Genomic DNA, 25077 nt, shown 5'->3' on the forward strand with positions numbered 1-25077 from the left:
AATATAATATTAAAAAGCTGAAGAGTTTGTTTGTTGTTCTTTCAGTGTCAGATAACCCATTTATCGAGGAAGGCTATAGGCTATATATTATCCCCGTATTCCTATGGGAACGGGAACCACGCGAGTGAAACCGCGCGCGTCAGCTAGTCTATTAAATAATTATGACATTTGGACAAAAATAAGCCTATATTCCTCATTATAAATCCCTATGCCAAATTTTACTTAGATCCGCTTTAACTTCCAGGAATTTTTATTCATTTATTCCGGGTGGGGGATCTTGCTCCCCCGGCTATGTTTTATCTTTCGGGGCTGAGGCATACTTACCTGTGTCAGACCATGATGTCAATCCGGTGAGATGACCTGCGATTGGGATGCTGACTGACATAGCTATCCTGTGCTGAGGCGGTGTCAAGTCCAGTAGCTGTTGCGTCATCTATCTCTTTGTCTTCGACGGCGCCGACATAATTATCTTTTCTGTCTCATTTATTAAGTTGTCCTTTTTTTAATTTTTAACAATGTTAATATAAAAATAAAATACAAAACACTATTAAAAATAATATGATATATAAACCTATGGTTCCGAGACTTGGTCGCTAACTATGGGCCTCATAAGAAGGCTCAGAGTCACACAGCGGGTGATGGAACGAGCTATGTTAGAAGATCTCTGCGTGATCGAATCAGAAATGAGGAGATCCGCACAAGAACCAAAGTCCGACAAAGCTCAACGAGTTGCGATGCTGAACTCCGACTCCGCACTAGAAAGCGGACCCCGACCCCCCACCAGGTGGAATGACGACATCAAGCGAGTCGCAGGGATTCGCTGGATGCATGCGGCTCAGTATCATGATGTTTGGGAGTCCCTACAAAAGGCCTATGTCCTGTTGTGGACGTCCATCGGCTGATATGATGATGATGATGATTATCTATATCATTATTATCCTTTTTTAACGATCTACTACAGGGCCGACCTCCCTACTTATAGGAGAGGGGACATGGACACACTACGCTACCCCAATGCAGGTTGGCAGGTTAAGCTAATAATGTTTGGCCATTTAACGATTTATGAGTAGTTAATGATAGTGACTGCCACCTGCTCGTCTATTCACTAATTTGGTCTTTATTAATAACCTTTTAAAAAAATAATTAAATGAACTGAGAATATTATCTACCTGTAGAATATCCGATAGGTATCCGTAGGACACGATAGGTTATCAGTAGACACCGAATGACATTTTTGTTACATAGAATCAAAATTTCGTATATTTAAACTAATAAAGTCAATGTTACTGAATTAGCCTCTCTGAGGCACAGGTCAACTGTAACAAATTCCCAACTGAGGGCGAAAAATTTCTAGAAATAGCGAAAGGTTCAGTATTTTAAAGCTCGACCCAAGACTCGCATCCAACACTTTGATTTGAAGTCAGACATGCGCTAATAGGTCCAAACAGCTTTTGCATAAATTAATATCAAAATTGGACCTGTGTAATTTGCTAAATGTAATTTGTTAACCTACTATATACTCATTCATTATTAAAATAATATTTTTTAAATATGAACTGATTAATCGGTGAGCCATCCTCACACTAACAGTCTAAACGGGAAACATTTTTGTACTAATGTGTGATCAATCCCTATCTTCTTATCTCCAAAAAAAGAAGAATTAATTATTTTTTCTGCTGGCGGACTTTCGAAAAAAACCTTTCATATTAATTCCATCTGGGAATCGAACCCTGGACATTGCGGTTTATAGCCAGATAAGCTTACTCAACAGATCAGTTAAATTATAAACATCATTATAAATCAGACATGCGTCATATCATCACATTTATGTGGGAAAATAAAACCTGTATTATAATTATTGTATAAAGATTTATTCGGATAATCAAAAAGGCACTTATAATTAAGTATATAAATATTTAATTATTTCATAACTTAATAATTCGCTTTTGAATTAATTTTGGACGGAAAAATACATCACAATATACATACGTAGTGTAGGTATATTTCTAATATAGATATTTCTACATACGTGTATGTAGGAGCTCATATATAATTATATATAAATGTTAGTTAATATTTACAACATATAAAACTATGAAGGCGGGAATTTATTTACAAAGTAATGAACATTATGTAAATTAAGAATCTTAGGAGCTTTAAACAAAAAGAAATCATGACACAAAAACATAGACATTTGTAGCAATAAAAGAGACTTTACACCGTCCGGATTTATAAACTGTCGCTAAAATGTGCGATAGTTAAGACAAAAGTTCGTAGCCGCAGACATAAACAGCATCGACGTATCCCCATGATACTACTGGTTTCTATTTATTTTTGTTTATAATTAGTTTACTGCGTATAATGAAAAATAACAAAAGAACTCAGTAATTTTACAGGCAAATGGCGATTTCTTCCAAGCAAATACATAAAACCTAAACATAAATGATCTAAATGTCTTGTGAGGCAGCAAATTGCATTACAATAAATGAATACAATACACCATAAATATACTATAAAACAATGTACCACATTACGGATTAATATAATCATAAAATACATATTATATAATGATAACGATAAAAACAATTACAATTTTATTTATATTATTTTATGTTATTTATTTAATGTAGGTTTAGGTTTTTATAAGTTACTAGTTAACGCCCTGCGGTTCCACCTGCGTAGTCCTCGTTTCCGTGAGAATACGGGCATACAAAATGACTTATGACACTTCAAACAAAACGTGGCTTTTTAGTAGTAAAAGAATTTTTTAAATCGGTTCAGATCAATCTCTAGAGATTCCCCCTACAATACCATAAATTTTACCTCTTTTTAATATAATATATAAGAATAGATTATTTATTTGTAGGTTTATATGTATTTCTATAAAATACCTTGCGTGGGCCGTTAACCTCCTGCCTACCAGAGATATTTTTTGTCTATTATGTTCTTTTGTTCTTACGTACTATGAGTAGTGCAGATGTAGGTAGGAGGATGTTTTCTTGATAACTATCTATATTTTATTCTGCATTGAGCAGTGCAGTGTCTGTTTCTTTAGTGATAAAGCCTCAAGAAACTCATTATTAAAAATAAAATAAATAGCCAGAAAAAATTCAATTTTCTAGGATTTGTTTTACATTTCCAAATATTTTTTTTTATTTTTTTTAAATCAATTAATCAGTATTCCTAAGACCAATTTAGTAACCCACAGTGTTAAGTTTAGATTAGCAGTTAATCGTTTTGTTTTATACAAGCATTCAGATTAAAATCTGATTTATGTTAAATAAAATATCCACTATTAATCAATAGACATTTCTCAAACAAATCTAATAGATTATTTTTGAAAACAAACTTTGTCTAGCTGTTCATGTTATATTCAAACGTATCGACTTATGATTTAGAAGGCAATGATTGAACAGGAAACTTATTCAAAATTTATTCACATGAATTCAGCGAGAAAACTATCACTTTTAACAAAACAATCGTAAATGTATATCTACCAAGGTCGTAAGAAAATTATTCACCATGATAGTTTAAAAATGAATAGATGTATTAAAATTGAAAATCAATAATAGGCAAAATTGAAATAAATGTTGAGTACAGGCTTGAAACTTTTTAATTAATATGATGGTTACTGAATTCTGTTTTAACTTGATTACGCATTACAAAATTGGTCACAAATATATTATAATTATAATTTTGTTGGGTCTAGTGTACGTGGTCCTTATTAAAATACAAAACTATAATGTTAACTTAAATATATCTGAATAATTTAACACTTAAAACTATATAAGTCTAATATCACACTTTTTATACTACTAAGTCTTTAAATATTACGTTTGTATAACGTATCTTGTTGTATATAACCTGATGTTTATATTGCAATTCAAGTTGCATCTCTGGCACTGTTGCGTTGATGTTTTGCTGTAAAAAAAGAAACAAATGTTTAATTAAAAAATATAATTATTAAAAAATTATAATTTAAAAAATTACGATTATTTTATACGTCACATGCGTAGTTCTCATTTCCTTGCAAAAACGGGAATAAAATGTAGCGTATGTTACTCTCTGATGATGAAGCTTTCTATTCTAAGGCCAGGCCTCACTTTTTATAGGAGAGAGGAAATGGAGCTAAGACCCACAACGCAGTTCCAATGCGGGGATAATTATTAATTCGTTTATGACCACTATCAGTTAGTGATAAAAGCATTGATAAAAATTATTTTCATTAAAAATATAAAAATCGTCAATACCTGTATGCAAAAATAGATGATTCTTGAGATTTGTGTGTTTTGAGAAGCCTCTAGAACAGATGTGACATTTGTAAGGCCAAGATCCACTGTGGACGTACATGTGAGACTTCAAGTCGCCCGGCGTTGGGAAAGATTTGGAACAGAGGCTGCATTTGTGCGGTTTTTCCTAGAAAAGAAAGCAAATGTTTAATGATGATGTTAGATGTAATGTTTATCAATCAATAAAAAATATTATGTAAATATCAATTGGAGATCTATCGGTGCCGCAAAAACTCTATGTAATTAATCTGAGCCAACATAAAGAAGAAATACAAAAAAACTTAAAGTTTGGAATGCTAAAGAAACAAATTTTGCTCAGTCATTTCCTTAATGTTCATTATGCAAAGTCAATCTTAATAAAATCAGTACACATAAAATGAGATGTAACTGCTTAATTAAAAGGAATAAAATACGAAACCAAAGACTAGCTATGTTTTTTTTTAAACAAATTTAAACCATGCTAAAAAAATGTTCAATATGAAAATAAACTCAGTAAACACCACGAGACTCATTCCCGAAGGTAATGACCATAAAAAGAAAACGAAATCAATGTTGGAAGACAATAAAACGGCTAATAATAATCATCTCCAATATAATCAAAGTCATGACGGTGCACATCGCTGCGAAGAGCGTGCAAATGAATTTATAATGAAAGCTGCGGTGCCTTGTTTCAAAGCTTCACTTGGTTCGTAAGAACTTGCATAATATATGAACACCTTTGTCTAGAAAATTATCTTTCGAACATGGTACGTGGTACAGATATGTTTATTCATCTTTTAGTAATTCATAATTAAGAGAAGCTGTGTAGTAAAAAAATCATACTCATTCATACTTGTATCTAAAAGATTTTTTATAATACATTAAGTCGTTTAATATTAAAACTGGGGTCATATAACAATTTCCAATCAAAAACTTAGTAATGTAATCTTACTTATATCAGAAATGCAAAGTTTTGTATTCATATAAATTTTTTTTATGTGTGTTAATAAATTATACCAGAACAGCTGAACGGCGCGACAGTCAGAGACAAAAACAAAGACCGATACAGTAAACGAGTCACTTTTTATCACTATACTTCCACTACAAAAGACATCTAGCCCTAAGTACTGGTATTTAAACCGCAAGAAGAAGAACAACACTGAAGACCAAATGTTAAAGAAAAGCTCTACACACGAGAATACAACCGAAATGGTAGTGCCATTATCAATTAGCATACCACAAACCAAACCATCACATGGATTCGTTCAACATTCTAAGCCACTGTCTTGGAACATTAATGTCACGTGGGTAGAAAATGTGGTCGTTGATGAGCCGTGAAAGACTAACGTAAATATATTTGATACAAACATAATTGAATTAAACCATCACTATGCTGTGGTTACTGACATTTGTGATTGTAGTTATGTCTTCGAAGCAATAATGACATAATTGAGAAATATTGGTCACATAAAGCAAAAGTTACAAGCCGTAATTGAATTAATCCATCGGTTTCTGACAGAAAAATCCTATCGGTACATTATTTTCTTTCCATATATAAATAAATATGAACGAGTCGATAAGACGAAAATTTGAGAGCCACTCGACCAATTTACTTTGCAAATTATTAGAAAGCAAAAACCTAAAAACTGTGGAAAACACAGTACCTATAACAATTAACAACAATTTTCAAACTACAGGTTTGGAAGAACGTCGAACGTCGGGTTAAAAAATAAAAATAAAATAAGTGATTTAAATAAAATATCATGATCATACATAAGTTACAGAACAATACGGTTCCATACGAAGCATTCGGGAACCCCGATATTATAATATCCGCCGCCATCAGAACCCCAGCTCTTATCTTACGCATTAAAAGCTCACATAAATCATCGATCGAATCTACTGTTAATTATTAAACAATTTTTGTATAACGGCTTCTTACTTCCTGTGACCACAACTAATGAGATTCATAATCAAGTCGTATCCGATGCCTAACCAACTCTAACTCTAAAATCCCTCCCATCAATTTTCGCTAGCCCGCCCACCGCACACCCAATAAAAAACTATAATTACACCACCAAATCAAAAGGCATTTCCAAAAGAACTTTTATTGATGACCTAAGTAGGGTAACTGTGTATTTTAAGAAATTAAGGAAATTATAAAAACTTATTCTAATTAAATAAAATTAGAATTAGATTAAAGTAAAAAAAGCCAAATATTATAAAACGACCTTGAGAAATTGACAAACAATTCTTCTAAGTTTAAATTAAACTATTAGATACTAAAAATTTTAACAGAATATTTTTTTAACAAATGTTAAAAAAACATATTTTTAGACCACGGTTACAAATAGTAAAAACATTTTTGAAAACAACAGGAAGATGAAATAAGTGTATAATAATACTATTTTGAATAACAATAATAAAATAAATTTAAACAATATTTTTAGGGAAGTTTAAAGGAAATGTCAATCCAAAATATTTTAATTGAGTACTGCGACATCGTAATGGCACGCCCAAATGCGAGGTAATTAGTTGATAATAACATACTGTTGTATGTTGTTGTATATAGATGGCGTGAAATTTAACAAAAAAACACCTGTATCTTGTGTGAAATCTATTGAAATTTCAAAATAGTCACACATACTGGTAAATAAAATTTGAAAAAGAAAGAAGCAACTTAAATATATACAAAATGCATTTAGCATCAACACACTTAACTTATATAAGCAAGACTAATTATTATTGTCATTTTTTTTCATATTCTTTCACAATTAAAATCTCGTCAAAATAAAAATGTATTTGCTTTTTTAAGTGAGAGTAAGGCCCGGACATTATCCTAGAATAACACAACAGATGGCAACCGTATATCAGATGCATGTTTTATTAGCGTCGGGTTAGCGAAACTGCAGTGGCTCAATCAGGGGATCCCAAAAAAAATGAGGCGATACTTCGACCTCTCCGGCTACCGAATATTGCGTTATATAAATCAATAAACAAAGAGCCATTAGTTGTCTTACAATTTCCGCTGGATAAATCACGGCGTGAGCAAAAACTGGTCCTCTGGCCACGTAGAGGATAATGAACAGATACCTTTGCGTTGGCGATAAAAAATCACCAATGGGAGTCAAATATTCAGTAAATGTAATCTTATATTAATTAAAAAACACGTCAGCTTTGTAGGCTAAAATCAAAATCAAAGTAATAGAAAGATAATAATTATTGAAAAGAAAGTAGGTATGTGATTTGTGTATCTTTATAATTAAGGTGCTTTATTAATGTTTAAATCCAAATACAATTGTATTTGGATTAGCTGATACAAAAACATTGAAAATCTTTTATCATGTGGAGTGTATTTAAAGTTAATAATTATGTTCTCAACTTAATTTATAATTCATTAACTATTACGGTTATTGCATCCACATATATTTCGCTACTGGGCACTTTATAAATCAATTATGATGAGAGAATAGTACCTTTAGACGATAATATTAAAAAATAGTCATTAGACATAGTCGCGATTGTATTATGAATAATAAATATTTTTACAACTTAATTAAGAGTGAAGACTCTGTCATTTTAATAGATAAACTAAACAATTCCCTCTAAAGCCTTTAATTTTTAAGGCATTATATTAAACTGTTGAAATAATGAACCCTAACGAGCAATACCGAAACCTAATAGGTCCTGCACGCATGATACGTGCATCAATTTATTTAGTTAAATTAAGCGGGGCGCATCGCATTTGCATTCGATTTCCATAACGCAGCGCAGGCGTATCAGTTGCCCATACGTCACTGTTCGGACGAGATACCGTGCGTCGTGATCGAAAGAACGATTTAGCTATCGCTTCGTACGATGTTATATCGATTTCCTTTTCGATTTTAATGGGTTTTAAGCTTTATTAAAATATGTTTGAGTGTTCCCAATTCGGGTCATTTTAGCTTAGTCTGAGGAATTTCAGGCAGTGCCTGAAAAAGAAAGTGATGACCTACGGATCCGAGACTTGGTTGCTAACTATGGGCCTTATTAGAAAGCTCAAAGTCACTGAGTGGACGATGGAGCGAGCTATGCTTGGGGTTTCTTTGCATGATCGAATCAGAAATGAGGAGATCCGTAGACGAACCAAAGTCACTGACATAGCTCAGCGAATCGCGAAGCTGAAGTGACAATGGGCAGGCCACATAGTTCGAAGAGCTGATGGACGTTGGGGTCCCAAGGTGCTGGAATGGCGCACAGGAAAGCGCAGTGTTGGTCGACCCCCCACTAGGTGGATCAAAGACATGAAGCGGATTGCAGGGAGCGACTGGATGCTGATGGCTTAAAACCGTTTGGTTTGGAGTGGACGTTCATCGGCTGACAATGATGATGATGATGATATTAGTCTAGTGAACAAGACTTGACAGTATAATTCAAGGTAGATGATTAAAGTTCTTGGAAAGAGATGGGTGGAAATCATAATGTCGCAGAAGGAAACGGCAATACGGTTAATACAAGGTGCCAAGGAATTTTAAAAAACAAAGTATTGCTTAGTAGAAAACTTCAGCCATGACTAGTTACCAATATAGCGCCAAATCATTCCAGTATAAGCAAATATTTGAATAAAATTTCGTTGGGTATAAGTCAGTCAGAGGATTGAGTTTGAGATTGTACCTTTTTTAAAACGTAACTTGTAATAATGCAATTTTATTTGTAGATCTTTGCTACTGCTTGTTGCATTCAAGTAAGTAGATGTATTTTTGTATTTGAAACGCAAACGTCTGTTAATGAAATAATTGATTTAAATACTAAATAATCTAATATGTTATGTTTTTTTAACCCACTTCCAAAAAAGAGGAGGTTCTATGTTTGGCTGTGTGTTTCTTTATTCTGTCTCAAATTATATCGTTAATCTGCATGTTCAATATACGAGTCATAAAACAGCAAACAGCAATATTGTCTATTTTATTTTACCTAAGGTAATTTATTTTAAGCTTGTTAATAGAAACTTATACCGTACTTCATTTAAAGATAACGATGAAAAATGTTGTCACCAAAATACAGAAGTATACAGAGATAGTCAGAGCGAAACATCAAAGGCGTTCTTATTAAATCATATGGCTCTTATCTGTAGCTAATTAATTACCGTAGCCCAATTATAGCGATCGATGAATCAATTCTGTCGACCAAGTCCGGGCTCATATTGATTGCGCCCTGTATCTTTTGATTATAGCTATAATAAGGACCATGTACACTGTCTATCAGTAAAAAACCTTGTGTATTAAAAAGTTAAAAACAACATGTAACTAAATAAAGCTTTATCAGTGCATATATATGCTTTTATTTAAAATCGATAGCAAAGTACTCATTGAAATCTAAACTTTTATATAGTCACTTATTCGGACTGATGGACAATTTATCAAGATCAGGTTTTTAAAGATGATGTAAATTTGGTTCTCTATCTAACATTTATTTACAACTTGCTGACGCCGCGGGCTTTCATCCGCGTGGTTTCCATTCCCATTGGAATACGGGGATAATATATAGCCTTCTTCCATAAATAGGCTATATAACACTGAAAGAATTTTTCAACTCTTCACCTTTATAATATTAGTATAGATTATCATCAATATCATTATCATCACAATGTTCACTATCGGAATGTAAAGATTCTTAACCTGTAAATATTTCTAAATACCTTGACTTTGAGCAAGTAAAAAGAGTGTGTAAACCATTTTTGTATAATTTAAAACCAATAATAACAAGTGCTTTAAAAAATTCAAACAGTAACATCATTTCTTACATTAGATATCGACACCGATGTAGTGCACTTAAGGAGAGGAACCGTTTAAAGCTTGATAAAAAAATGGAGGAATATAAAATTGTCGCACCTCTTCCAATCAACCCGCGATTGCGGTACATGTGGACCTGATAAGATTCATTTAAATTCTACACTACACTGGGATAAGAGCAAAAAAGATAATAAACGCTATGCGTGCTATATTAGCAAGTTCATTAACACGGTTGATTTATATTATTTATTCCTTTAACATTTTATTGATATCGTTTAATCAATACAAACTTAAAATACTACGTTTTTATCTGAGTCCTTTTGTTAATGCTGCTTATTTATTTATTTGTGTATATTGAAATAACATTTTTACGGTGTAAAAGGTACATTACATAGTCTATGGTAGTCGATGGGAATGAAACGAATGTGTCTGGAGTAAATTTCGAGGTTTATGGTCTGATGTTTAAAAATGTAATGTATAGTGACTAGAATGAAGTAATACCGTGTTGTTATTGATAACATACTTACATGGCGATAGATAATATACGAGACCTGTTTCTAGTTAAACATCGAAATATTCATTTAATTGTCTATTTAATTCATATTCAAATTCGTTTGTTTGAAGTTTACTAGCTAGTAGTAGCTCTTTTTCCTAATATTATCTTACATACAAAAAGAAATATAGTCTTCAATTACCGAGTTGTGATATCTCAAATCACAACTCTGAGGTATTTTTTTTGAATTACCCTTTGTTCGTCTGAGATCGTAAAATTGTATTATTTAAAGACCAATTTATCTCTGGTCTATATAAGGTTTTCTTAATCAACTAATTTATTATCTAAGGTTCCATTTTTGGATACCAATATCTCGTTTTTGATATATTAAACATTGTTTATAGTTTTTCATTAGTGTGAATTCTCTTCAAATAACTCGGTTTCATTAGTTACGATCGAACAATTTAATCCAAGCGAGGGCAAAAGGACGATAAAGTGTGATCGATCGTGTATTATATCGATTCAATCAATGCACTCCATTTGGAATGCCTTTAATTGGAGCAAACAGGCATTACTGGAGACTCTTAAACTCTTTTCATTAAGTTACTTAATTGGATATTTCAAAACCTTACTTTTGTTATAAATCGATGTTTTTGTATTCCAATAAGTAATTTTGGAAAATTAATAACTGCAACTGTTTGATAATAATCAAAACATTAATGATAGTAAATAAACGCAACAATAAAAATTATGTAACTAATATAATTATAATTTAAAGTTTAGCTAAATTTCAATGTTCTGAAATATAAAAAGTTGAAGAAATCAATAAGTAAATCATAACTAACGTATGCAAATGTCGACTGTTTTATTTAGAATTAAGAGAGAAATTCGATTAAAACGACAATAAATCACTTTACAAACGTGACACCTTAGATGGCAGTTTAATGATTGGACTTTTCACTGCAAAAGAAGCTTTGAAATCGAGATGATAAGAGCCATATTTAATTTTAAACACACCAACGTATATCATAACGTTCTTAAATATAAAGTAGAGCTTCTACATACAGCATGAAGATATGTTTACCTTTATCGCTATAACGTTAGACTATTTAACATTGACACTTAGTTTAAATAGTCATTTTATTATTAGAACTCTGTATACTTTATCTGAGATTCAATTTCTGAATTCTGAATACAGAACTATGACGCAAATTTTTAAAGGTAAAATCAAATTCCACATAAAGCCATAATATAATGCAATTCAGAAGTTCAGTCGTATAAGTTCTTAGCGACGAGTATGTATTTTGATTCGAAAATAGCTCAGCGATGCGTAGCTTTCATCTGCATCTGCTGGAGGCTTAGTGTAAATAAAATATTTTAATATTCATTTCATCATGCCGCTACTGATAATGTCAAGAAGATCATCTGTTACTTACATTAGATGTTTTTTTTATACCATGATCTCTTAATACAGTCTTATTCGGTTCAGAATTATTGATCCGTTGCTGGCTTTATCAATTTAAGTATGGCAAATTGCATTTTAAATGAAGGTTTTACTGATAGTGTTAATAACTCTGCCCACGACTATTGAAATGTGAGGGTGGTTAAGATTTATTGGTAGCACGAGTATCACTTACATATTAAATTTATTAATTATTTTAATTCCTTTGTGCGCTTTTGACTTACTATTAGTTGATATATGAAGATTACCCACATAATGTTTATGGAGGGAACATCACACGCTCAAAATAATTATAATTATAATTCCTTTATTTAAATTTTTAATGTCTTAAAAATCTAGTTTTACAAAAAATATGCAATAAGAATAAATGTAACCTTTGGAGCTTAAATTAGTTTTCCTTCACTATAAGCAACATCGACATCAACATAAATCCGTATAGAATATCAGGATATATTATTTGATATAATTGTAGGTTATAATGAGTATCTATACCTACTATAATATTATAAATGTGAAAGTAAGTCTGGCTGTCTGTTATATATTCAAGCTAAACGATTGAGCCGATCAAAATTAATTTTAGTATACTTATTGGTAAATGAGACCTTGGAGCAAACCATAGGGTACTTTTGACACTAAATTAAAAATAGAAGGGGGTGAGATTTTCTTTGTTGATGTTGTTGATTTGTTCTTAAATCATGAAAAAAATACGAAATATAAAGAATCAATTCCTACTCGGACTATAGCCGCCCTCGGTACGCTCGTGCGTATAAATACCTCGGCAATTGATTCTTTTCACCCTCGGTTAACAATCTATGTGATAATTAAAAATTGTTCTAAATAATTCATTAACAAAGTGACTCTATATTAGCTCAACATAGAGTTTAAATAAAATTAATTGACTGGCAATGTTTTTAAAACACACACGTAATGATGCTACTTTGCAACCGAAATAAGACGGCAGTGTAGCGCAGTTCTGGACGTGGAAGAGGATCAAAGACCAAATGAGAGTATTTACTCTACTGAAATACTTTAAAACGTTACATTTATTGTATGAATAAGACCGCACTATTTTGTAGCAAAAAATAACGCTGCAGCATGGCTGATTAATATAAATTACGATCGGTCATTATTTGTAAATCAAGTATTATTCTTTACAGGTGTAGATGGCACGCGATGTCGGCAATTTGATATGCAATACGTTGATGGAAACAATAAAACTAGTCATGAGTATCTAACACATGTTTTTATTATACTATCCGTCGAATGCTGTATTATATACCTACCCCTTTTAATATTTTTAACTGAATATTTTATTTATACTCTGAGCTACAATCACCACTTGAAAATACTCGTATGAGTTTAGGAAGTGACAATATAAGAAAAAAATTACTAATTAGATGACTACATACTAAAAACCGCGTTATTGTTGAAATGCCTTTGGGGAGCGCGTTACTGTGTTACGGGACGCTGAGCTACTGTACGTACGAGTACGTGGTACCGCTGCGTGAGACGGTGCGCTTTCTCCTAGCCTAAGAAGTAGTGCTGTTAAAAAAAATACCATATTTTATCGCAAGTCGTTCCCGCCAACCGATCAGTACCCCTCTCTAACTCCCCACTATATAGGAATCAATTCGCGTACTTAGTGTTAGTAGTGAGTACGACAGAACTTCAGCGGGCGGGGATCGAACCACCACTTCTCGGTGATGAGTCCAGCCCTTTTACCTTTGAGCTATTAAGGCTTTGGTAATGAATTGACTTATCTATATAAATGATTAAACATTTTATTTTTTATGTAAGTACATACTCTACTCTCATTCTGAGGTTAGACTCGTGCTCAACAGTGAGCTGAATATATGAAAATGACGATGATGACTAAGGGAACAAGGTGATATCCCACTCATAAGAGTAGGTATGCTGTGTACGAACACAGTCTAAAAGCTGTAGATAGAATGTAGAACCTTATATGTTTGAGTTAGGTCCCTGAACTGTGAAGGTATTGAGATTTATCAATAATATTTCAATCACAATAGTCAATGTCTTGTGATATTTCACCCATAAACGTATCAAAGGGCTACGAAGTCGCGTTTCATCGTCCACGATGCAATCTATAATGTATGAGAGGCTGGATTTAAAGCCACGTTTCAGATTCGCATGATTCGCTATGTATTTCCAGGAATATCTAACATTTTGTTTTAATTTTTTGCCGCGAAAACAATGTTTAATTCATTGACATGTCATGTTTTTCATATGCAGTAAAGTTCATGTGAATCTCCGAAAGAAATCTGTCATCTGTCTCCGGAGGTTGATAAAAAAATGAAGAAACAGAATGGGAACCAAACCATTCGAGGCAACATTCAAGTCGTATCTTTCGGATTTTCTAATGTATACAGCACCGAGCTCTGAAAGTGAGGCTCCATATTTAAAATATACTGCATTTATTCAAGAAATTACATACACCCTATAATATTTTCTTACACGTGTTTACAATATAAAAATTCAATTTACAAGAAATATGTTGTGCAAATTCTTTTCGGGTGAAATATTTTATTTATTAGATTTTGTTTTATTCATGTACGAGTCTGCAAGAGCGTTTTGGCAATGAAAGGTTTAAATTTTTATGAAGTGTGGCTTTTGATGTAATTACATTGTTTTTGATTTAATTATTTTGAATAAGGTAGCGCATAGCTGTAATTACATCTGATGGTAATCGATGATACAGCATTAGGGGGAACGCGCTTGCCTAGAAGATGCTTAATCACTCTTCACTTTGTTGTTACCAAAATATTAATTGTACTTCTTAATTGAAATGATAAAGAGAGACAGTAGTTACTAATTAATAAAAACGGATCATGACATGACAGTATATCATTTCAGTACAAAATTTTTCTTAGTACAATATAGTAGTAAAATAATAATAACTGCTCAAAAAATATTAACTAAGTATCAAGCGTTGGAGCGAGCTATGCTTGGAGTTTCTACGTGATCGAATCAGAATGAGGAGATCCGCAGACGAATCAAAGTCACTGACATAGCTCAGCGAGTCGCGAAGCTGAAGTGGCAGTGAAGAGCCGATGGACGTTGGGGTCCCAAGGCGACCCCGCACCGGAAAGCGCAGTGTTGGTCGATCCCCCACTAGGTGGACCGAGGATATCAAGCGGGTTGCAGGGAACCGCTGGATGCTGGCGGCTCGAGATCGTTGTGCTTGGAGGTCCATGCAAGAGGCCTATGTCCAGCTGTGGACGTCTATCGGCGGCTGATAAGGTAAGGTATCAAGCGTTTCAAAGCATTCACGGTATTATAAATCTCTAGAAGAATAAATATAATCTAGATATATATCGAAACGAAGCTACCTACGCCAGTATCTAATATAAACATTATAGAACAAGTTACAATACTACTGAACAGCCCGTGAAAGTTTACTAGATCAATAAATTTGTTGATTGACTTCCTGTTGTAGATCAGTATACTTGATTTTGTCGTTTTCTTTAATGTTTATTTACCGATCTCGTAAATAATCAACCGTTACGTTTTAATGTTGTTTCAATTTGGTGAGTTTTGAGTCGTAAAATGTTTACACAACGATAATTGGGTGCCGACTCTTTGAGGAGATTGAGCGGAAAATGTGTTTCAAATTGTGAGTTAATTTATTGACTGATGAATGGAGCTGTTCGAACGATACGAACCGAATTAGTATTGTAAAAGAAGTGATTAGTCTAACGTAATGCTATAAATATGTTTGCTTTAAGTTAAATATTAGTCCAAATGAGAAGCTTTTCCTTGCACTATATAAGTTTTAGTTACGTTATCAACCCATCTTGCGGGGACTTAGACCCACCAAACTCCTTCAATGCGGGTTGCTGGGCTTAGGGTGTTATTGTAACTCATTATCGACCATTATCAGATGTAACTAAAGACCGGGACCGACTGCTTTACGAAGGTAGGTATTCTTACGGGGTTATAACAGCACCAACTTCCAACTTTGCGCCGTGAACATTACCATCTATCCCAGCGGTTTCACCCGCATTGTTCCCGTTCCCGTGAGAGTACTGAGATAAAATATATGGCACTTTCTAGTGGTAAAAAATTTTCGAAATTTTTTCAGAAGCTCCAGATATACAACACCACAAACTTTACCTCTTAATATTAGTATTGAAAAAATACTTAGAAGGAAGAAAACACAAGCTCATCTAGATATGTCTACCAAATTTCGTGCTAATTAGCGATTAATTATGCTATATAGGTAATCACATAAGGGTCCACACTCACAAGGCAGGTGCAAGAGACACCGGTACACTTACCGGTGATATAAAAACAATATAGCCCGCTGGTTATTCTTTTTCACCTGGTAGTTGTGTGCATTTGGCCTATTGGCCTTAAACTCCTTTTTGGCAGCCCGTTAAAAACATCTCACCTAATGGCATTTACCATTAGGTGAGATTGTAGTCTAATGATGCAATCTAAGATGGAAACGGGCTAACTTGTTAGGAGGAGGATGCTACCTATCGGAACGCTAAATCGCTTGACGGTACATCTTTGTCGGTAGGGTAACTAGCCACGGCCGAAGCCTCCCATCAGCCAAATAATTTGATTTACGAAAACAATGATTATAAGTAGACTTACGAGTAAGGAATTATATACAATACAATACAAATGAAAATACATTTATTTTCTTCGACTGTTCTCTATGATTTTTATAGGCATTTTTTATCTAATCTAGAAGAAACCTTATGCATAAATAATCGCAACGCTACTATTGGTAAATACCAGTATGTGCTATAATATAAAATCCCTTACAGAAGGTATATACAAAAAAAAACAAATTTTATTTTTATGCTATTAAAAGCATAAATATATCTTTTGAGCATAATATATCTATATTATATATAGATATATGATGTTGCAAATATGTGACAAAAGTAGCGCGTTGCTTGCGTTTATAATTTAGACTGAATCACTGTTTGGCAGCATTCGTGTAAGCAGTGACAGACCAACGAACAATAAACAAATAACGAGTCTCTAACGAGGAAAAGTGTCAAGTCATGGGAACAAAGATAGACATGTCTGGCGAAAAATATTTTGGCATATGAATATACTGAAAGCAAACTGTATTTGTAGATAGCTTTCGGTTAAATTGAGCTGAGAAAAAACATGAAAATGTCGTAAATTGAAATAAAAAGTTTGGGTCATTAATCGAGTTAGGCTAGTTATAAATATATCAGGTATCTACATATTATATGAATAATTTGGCAAATAAATAAATTAATTATAAAATTTATTTTCCAGGCTCTCTACATTTCGACTTTATATCAATATAAATCATATTTAAATACAACACCTGGTATTATGTAAAGATACAAGGAATTTAAAAATCAGAAGAAAATTATTCCGCCCGTAAAGGTAAGGTATTCTTGAATAGGTAATAATATTTGTATACCAATCTATTCGTTTATACATGGAACTAACTGGTTTTGAAAACACATCAAGATATTTCCATCCAGTTCAATACCAGCCGGGTCCATTATCTCTCCTGGCTGATAAATCAGGCATTCTCGAGCATTCCCAACACAGGGATCTTTCAGCTGTCAGCACGGGATCTTACAGGACAGTACCGGGCTAGTTAGGTATTGACGTCCAGTAATAATGCATTGGGAAGGGAATGATGGACAATGGACAATGGAGAGACGGTACATTGGGAACCATTGTTAAAGTGAAGTTTGTGTGGTCATTGTGGACTTGTGAACTATTCTAAGAACCGCTTCAACTAGAGCTTTGTATAAAACCATAATAAAATCACAATACTTTTAACAAGGAAATCTATTTATTGATTTTTTGAATCACCTTTATACATTTTAAAATGCATAGTTATAAATTAGGAAAGGTGTGAATCAATTGTAGGTATTTCGATAACTTTATGCTAATATGGAATTAACTAAAAGCTAAATTTACTTTCTTTCCGAAGTCTTTTGCTTTTCGATATCGATACGATTCGATAGGAGTGATATATTCTTGGAGAATGGCAAATTGGCATAAAAATAAAACTTGAAGAGTGACAAGAGCATCGTAAAGAGAAGGCAGGGAGGATCAACTGCGCCTCCAAATATAAAAAAAAATATGTAATAATGGCAATTCAGTTGATTTGTTTTCTAAAAAAAAATCGCGTAATAAGCTACGTGTACATACTCTTGCCTCTAACTGTACAATTAATATATTCCTTCCCCCTTTGCTCCTCCCTCCAACCCTTCTTGTGACGCCCTTGTAAAATGCGATACTGAAAACTATCCAATTATTATCAATTAATATACTTTAGAAATATGTCTTATTAATAAGATTTATTACTTTAATTAATAAAAAACGTGGGGAAACACCTAATTTATGATATATTAAAACTCATGTAGCAAAACTAAAAGTTTTATTTATCAATTTGACCATAATGGGTGACGAATGGTGGAATATACTGGCAGGGTTCGGTCATCTCATATAGCGTGGTTCACATACGAGCGTGTGAAGTTCTGGTCGGCTGGTCGCGACGTCTTCAATATCGTCTTGTACGACACGGTTCCTTGAGTTCGTGGGAACATTTATTTTGGACTTTTGTACGACTCCATTATTTGAAGCTTTTTACGCGACTGAGTATCACCGTGATGATATTTTTTTGCAAAATATTACTTATTACGGTGCAAACAATGAATTAATTTGATTAAAATTTATTATGATTATCGCTGTTATATGACTTAGCTGATTAAGTTAGCAGATTGTGGATAAATCATGATACTCGTTAGTACGAATAGTTAGGTTAGTGGATTCAGCGAGCTATATTGAAATAACAAATTGAAAAGCTTCAGAGTTCAAGACTTAGACCACACAAATCTGAAATATACTAGAGTCAAACGTTGCCATTCGGGATACTTTTATACTCACTCTTATTCGGGGTATAAGAGCAAATTAAGTCGCATTTAACAGAGATTTCAAATATTCTTTAAAGAAAGGAAAGATACCGCAGTATTCTTACAATATACAGAATTTTGGTAAATAGTTCCTTTAAGTTTTTATTTGATGGGATACTTCGGCTGTGGCTAGTTACTACCCTACCGGCAAAGACGTACCGCCAAGCGATTTAGCATTCCAGTCCGAAGTCATGTAGAAATCGAGAGGGGGTGTGGATTTTCATCCTTCTCCTAACCGTTAGTCCGCTTACATCTTTGATTGCATTATCAATTACAATCAGGTGAGATTGTAGTCAAGGGCGAACTTGAAAAAAAACTTTTTTTTTCTGTAGCTGACGCACTGCTTCTTCCCAAATTATCGTTGACTAGAAGTCCACGATGAAGTTATATTTCAATAATAAAATGTCATCACTGTATTGACTAGTATGATGAAGAGAATAGTTTACCGTATAACCATAATACTCAGACTAATTAGATATAGACCTGCCTCGCAAGACATTGTTTTTCTGTCAAAGTATATGATCAACGATCTTATGCGATTATAAACACTGTCTCTATAGAATCGATGTTTCATAGTTTACAATCGTGTCCGTCGTTTAAAAACCTCCGTATAAATACCTTTTTGTGTACTTGAATGGTGTAAAAAACGAACAAAAACTGCTAGTTTAGTATATGATATGTATGAAATCTAAGCTCGTTTTCCTTAGAAAATAGCAGAAAATTTTGTTCGTGAATTTGGGTGCGATACTAGTCCTTATGTATTTAGTCTGAGCCATAATAGAAGCAATTGTTCCCCAATAGCCCGCATAAATCCACCGAGCTCCCGATGCGTCACAGTGCCTGCCCACTACAGTTCCCACGTTGACCTGACCCGGCAATTTATTGGCCTCCGCCTTCGCAACTACCTGTGACCGCAGGTGCACCTTAAGAAACAAGGGCTGGCACAAAACTTTTTTAATACTACGTCACATCTGCCTTTAAAATAAACCAATTTTGTAAGTCTTTAACTCAAAAGACGCTAATTTTTTATATACTAAATGTCCTTTAAAATTTTTATTACAAAAGAGTTTTTAAAAAAAATATGAGAAAAATCGATGAATTCGTTATTCGTTAGAATACCTGATGGCTAGTTTTTGAGTTAAATAATGATTATAAATTTATCTACTGTGTATAGGTTAAAAATACCATCAAAATATTTTGGGATATTAATATTGTTCTTTGTCTTTCGCAAATTAAACGAGAAGTTCGTACTAGGAGTAGTAGTTAAGCATATTTAAAAAAAAATATATTGTTAATAAATAACTCTGTGTAAAGAAAGTGATTGTTTTATTTCATTGTTGTATGTAAAACACCTTCATAGAATAATAACTCTTATAAAAACATAAATTAGGTAGAAGTAAGCTGCAAAACTAAATTCAAAAACAGTGGTAAAATTGTTCAAATGTGGCAACCCTACCCATCGTTCAGTGTACTATGTTGTGTGATTTTCTTAAGTCGTGGACACATGAGGTCATAGTTAAATAAAGTAAAAACTTAGGGGGCGTTATGGGAACTGAGCACGGTAACATCACCATGTAATATGCATCAAGCTTTACCGACCCGTACACTTTGTATACAATTAACATCACTTATGAGAAAATTAATTGCACATTTAACCTGTTCAGATTTAGAGAACACAATATTATGGGAACGTAATAATTAAACGGGCAAAAAATTATATTTAATTTTTGTCTCATTAAGTTTTATTTAGACACAATGGTTTATTTTAATTTTAAATTTTAATTTTAAAATTATTTAATGTCTTACAGGACATGTTAATGACATTGTTAAATCCGTAGACAGTAAATTGTTAAAAATGTACCTACTGATAAAATAAATGTTAATTTACTTTGTCTTAATAAAATAAAAAATAATGGAATACAATTATTGTAGGAGACTTACGTAAATTAACAATTTTTTTTTAACAGTCTGTACTTACCTATTTATTACTAAAACAACTAAGTACTTAGTTGTTTTAGTAATAAATAGGTAAGTAACTTTTATACCACATATTTTTGGTGAAGATGTTTAAGATGTCATACAAAATTCTGAAGAAGACATTATTACTTACAACTAATTATTTTAAGGCTTTCCTTTGCTAGAGCAATTCCGGAAAGCAAAATCAACCGCCAGTTGATTTTCAATGAGCCCAAAATAAAGAAATGACAATTGACCCAACAATTCAAGTACGATGAAATGGAACATCAAATGGAATAAACATTCAGGTTGTTGCTAGTATTTATGAGCTAGGAACGCAGAAAATTAAATAAAGACAGGAGCCATCAGAAGCGGATACAACTTAGAGTTTTGCAGTAAACAGAAATTTTTATCATTGTTAATTCAATAAAACATGGAATTATTTACATAATATAACAAAAAGTATATAAATCGTAATAGTTAATTGTGTCAAGTAGTTAAGTCTTGTTATACAAGAAAATATGATGCCTATTGTGGCACAAAGTGCATTATTTTCAGGGCATAAAAAGAACTACAATTAACAGCAATAACGCAGAAGGATATACTTGCGAGAAACATGTGAATTATCAATAGAAAAACTGTAATAACACTAGCCATTGTTTCCACAAGGATAGCAAGTTTTTATTGAGTTTCGTAAATCAATTGTTTTGTGTCAGTTTCCGTGATTGAGAAAATGCGAATACATTATCCTGTAAAGATACCTATTTAATGATATTTATGCGGAGATAATTGTGGAATATTATTCCGTAGAAAGCAATACCATTGAAGCTATAGATTGTTAACTAGATAATTAGGTTTGATACAAAAATTAAATACATTATACAGGCAATAAAGAACATTTCTAAATCTAAAGAGAAGCGCTTCCTATATCAATGTATATTTTAAAACTAAGTGAATAAAGAGAACTTCTAAGCACGTTCTGACCTAGGGAAATTCAATTATCACTCCAAATTAATTTCAAACTGGCATTATATTTTGTAGATAGAGATATAACTTAGCTACTACGAGTACTAGCCTAACATTTAGTCTAGTCAATGAATATTTTAATAATTAATCCAGACTTCTGAAAGATATATTGTTTATTCTCTTCTAGAAGGGTGTTTTTTTAATTTACAATATCACAGATAGTTTTTTAGTTATCTTCAAAGAGTTTTATTTTAGGATTTTATTTTTAGGTTATAATAGTTATAAACTTCCAAAAAATAAAAAAGACGCCTTTCTCAGAATTTTATTTCGCATCGAAACGCTTATTTTATTCCTTCCACTAACGAATATTCGCATGTTAATTTTTCATTGACTAGACTAATTAGACAAACAGGTTACATAATATTGTCAATAATTTAAATAAAAATTACTTACTTTTATATGTGTCATCCTATGGTAATACAGATTGGAGCTGGCCGTAAACCGTTTCCCACAATGCTGGCATTGATGAGGTTTCTCCCCCGAATGTATTCGCCTGTGCGTGTTCAAACTGCTCGATGTACTGAACCCTTTATTACAGACCATGCAGACGTGTGGTTTTTCTCCTGAAAAATATGTTCTCATTATTGATAGTTTTTACTTAACGACAACCTCTGGCGCAGTAAGTGCCGTGATTGGACTTTTAAATTTTCTTAGGTGGTATCAACCGTAGCTAGATTACCACCCTACTGGCAAAGATGTACAGCTTATCGATGCGTTCTGGTGATATCACAGTCAAGGGCTAACTTGCTCTTGAATAAAAATTAAATGAAAAAACAGTTTATAATTCGGCTTAATGTAGTAAACATTGATATCATTCATTAAGCTCCGATTCACACGAGCGTTTTTTAACGGGCATTAAAAAAACGTTCAAATATAGTATGAAGTTAAATGAAGGTCTTTTCCAACGCCAAAAATTGAAAATGCAACTCAGCTCGAAAAAATGCTTGGCTTAAAAAAAACTCTTGTGCGAGTGAGGGCAAACCAAAGAGTTTACAAAAGTGTTTGTGAAATCTAACAAAAACAAAAACATCTACTTATTATTATTTATCAGCTCATTCTCTATTATGAGGTATTTATAATTAAATATTAAAAAAATACTGTCTGAAGATCATAATTCAATATCGTAGGTATTTAGAATGGTGATGACATAACAATTGTTGTATTACTATTTTATTGCAATGACATTAACAACTACAAATAGTTTAGTAATAAATAATACAAAGACTCTTATAAGAACTTTATACAAATTTTCCATGCTCTATTAGAATAGTGTTATATCATATTTTTTACCTGTATGTGTTCTCATGTGCCTTTTTAATAACGACGGCCTGTCAAAAGCCTTGCCACAAACTTCGCAAGGTAGTAAAGCGCGTTCAGACTTCGCGGGTCTTCTTTGGATTTTTGGTGTCATTTCTAATAATTCAGTCGATGATGCCACTGATGATGATGTTAAGGAATCACCAGAAATAGATTTGTGTTCGTCTTCTGTGCCTGATGGAGGGGATATTGGTAATAGGACTCTAGATAGAAGGGATGTGGATAGGTCTAACGGCGAATCTGTAAAAGACGTAAGTTATTTAGTGCTGTTGTTTGTTTATAGAACTAGATCATCATCGTCATTATCAACCCATATTCGGCTCACTGCTGAGCTCGTGTCTCCTCTCAGATTGAGAGAGGTTAGGCCAATAGTCCACCACGCTGGCACAATGCGGATCGGCAGACTTTACACAGGCAGAGAATTAAGAAAATTCTCTGGTATGCAGGTTTCCTTACTATGTTTTTCCTTCACCACTTCTTTTTTTTCTACTCAAATTTCAAGAAAATGTGATATTAAGCAGCAGGGTACACCGAATCCTATATGAGAGAGAAAGTGTGTAGTGTCTAGGTACAGCATTAAGACATAATTATTTTGCATTAGAATAAGAGGGCCTGGGATTTAAATAAAAAAGTTATGAGTTAATTTTCAATGAGAGTTGAAAAAAGTTTTACTAAGTTTGCACTCTATCTTGACTGCATTAACTTCAATCTTACCTGATGTAAGATTGAAGTTAAGCCTGTAAAAAAATCGTTTTGAAGGGCTATAGTGAGATTTAAAAAAATTGCATAATGTGAAAATTTTAAATGTTTTATCGCTTGTGAAATAGGCCTCTTTCTAAAACTCGTAATGTAATCTTAAGTTGCACTGTACTTGGTGTTTTGTTGAGCTGAAGCACCTTTAAAAGTTTGATGGACTGACCGTAAAAAAACTAAAGCACGCTACTTTAAAAGGTCGGCGCTAAGCCATATGACTCAGTGTGTATATTTTTATGCCGTACCAAATTTATACCATTAAAAATCATGATTCAATCAGAGCACGAAATTTAATGAACATATTTATTGACGACCGTAAAGACGTTATAGCTTAGTCTAGACATTGCGTTATAGGAAACCTGTTTTAGTTAAGACCTCAGCTTACTTCCTACTAATATTATAAATGCGAAAGTTTGTATAGATGTTTGGATGTTTGTCACTCTTTAACGCCGCTACTTCTGAATTAGACTGAATTTTGGAATGGAAATAGATTTTACACTGGATTAACATATAGGCTACTTTTCATCCCGAAAAAATCCATGGTTTCCCGATATTTGCGAAAACTGATTATTTCGATGATATGAATGTTTGTTACTCTTTCACGCCTCGGCTACTGAACCGAATTTGCTGAATGCACTTGGCCGGTTTTTTTATTTTATTGAAATGACCTAACAAATTATTATTATCATATGCTATTCTCTCGCCAAAACTGAGTATACGGTATAAAGATTTCAACTGAATACCTCCACGTATTTTTGAAATAATAAATCTTGAGAGTCAGATACACAGACGGACAACAAAGTGATCTAATAAGGTTCCGTTTTTCCTTTTGAAGTACGGTATCCTAAAAATATCCTAATAAAGATCACACTCTACAAAACAGTCATAAATTAAATAGATAAATATTAATAAATCAATGAATGCTTTGCATACGTCGGTAGATAAAATACATTAATAGGCCGGGCATTTTGGTACTAGATCAAAAGGATAGTTCAACATTCGTAGAAATAAATATTCTGCATGATTGGTAACCCCAAACCAACTTCCCAACTCCAAACTGAGAATATTAACTAAAAATTCGACCCGA

At 32.9% G+C, this 25077-nt stretch overlaps 1 protein-coding gene across 1 annotated transcript in view; it reads right to left on the reverse strand.

The window, feature by feature from the left end:
• Window positions 1–1849: 1849 nt before the first annotated feature.
• LOC112050186 (zinc finger protein 177-like) overlaps window positions 1850–25077 on the reverse strand; it is an 87644-nt gene continuing 64416 nt past the window's right edge. Inside the window, exons 4-7 of the mRNA XM_024088379.2 lie at window positions 23211–23477; window positions 22314–22483; window positions 4251–4416; window positions 1850–3921 (exon numbers count right to left, since the gene is read on the reverse strand). Of these exons, the coding sequence (XP_023944147.1) occupies window positions 3884–3921; window positions 4251–4416; window positions 22314–22483; window positions 23211–23477 (641 nt within the window). The 3' untranslated portion in view covers window positions 1850–3883. The remainder of the gene's footprint in view (window positions 3922–4250; window positions 4417–22313; window positions 22484–23210; window positions 23478–25077) is intronic.

Source organism: Bicyclus anynana, chromosome 9 (genome assembly GCF_947172395.1).
Source record: "Bicyclus anynana chromosome 9, ilBicAnyn1.1, whole genome shotgun sequence".
In the NCBI taxonomy this organism is placed as follows: Eukaryota; Metazoa; Arthropoda; class Insecta; order Lepidoptera; family Nymphalidae; genus Bicyclus; species Bicyclus anynana.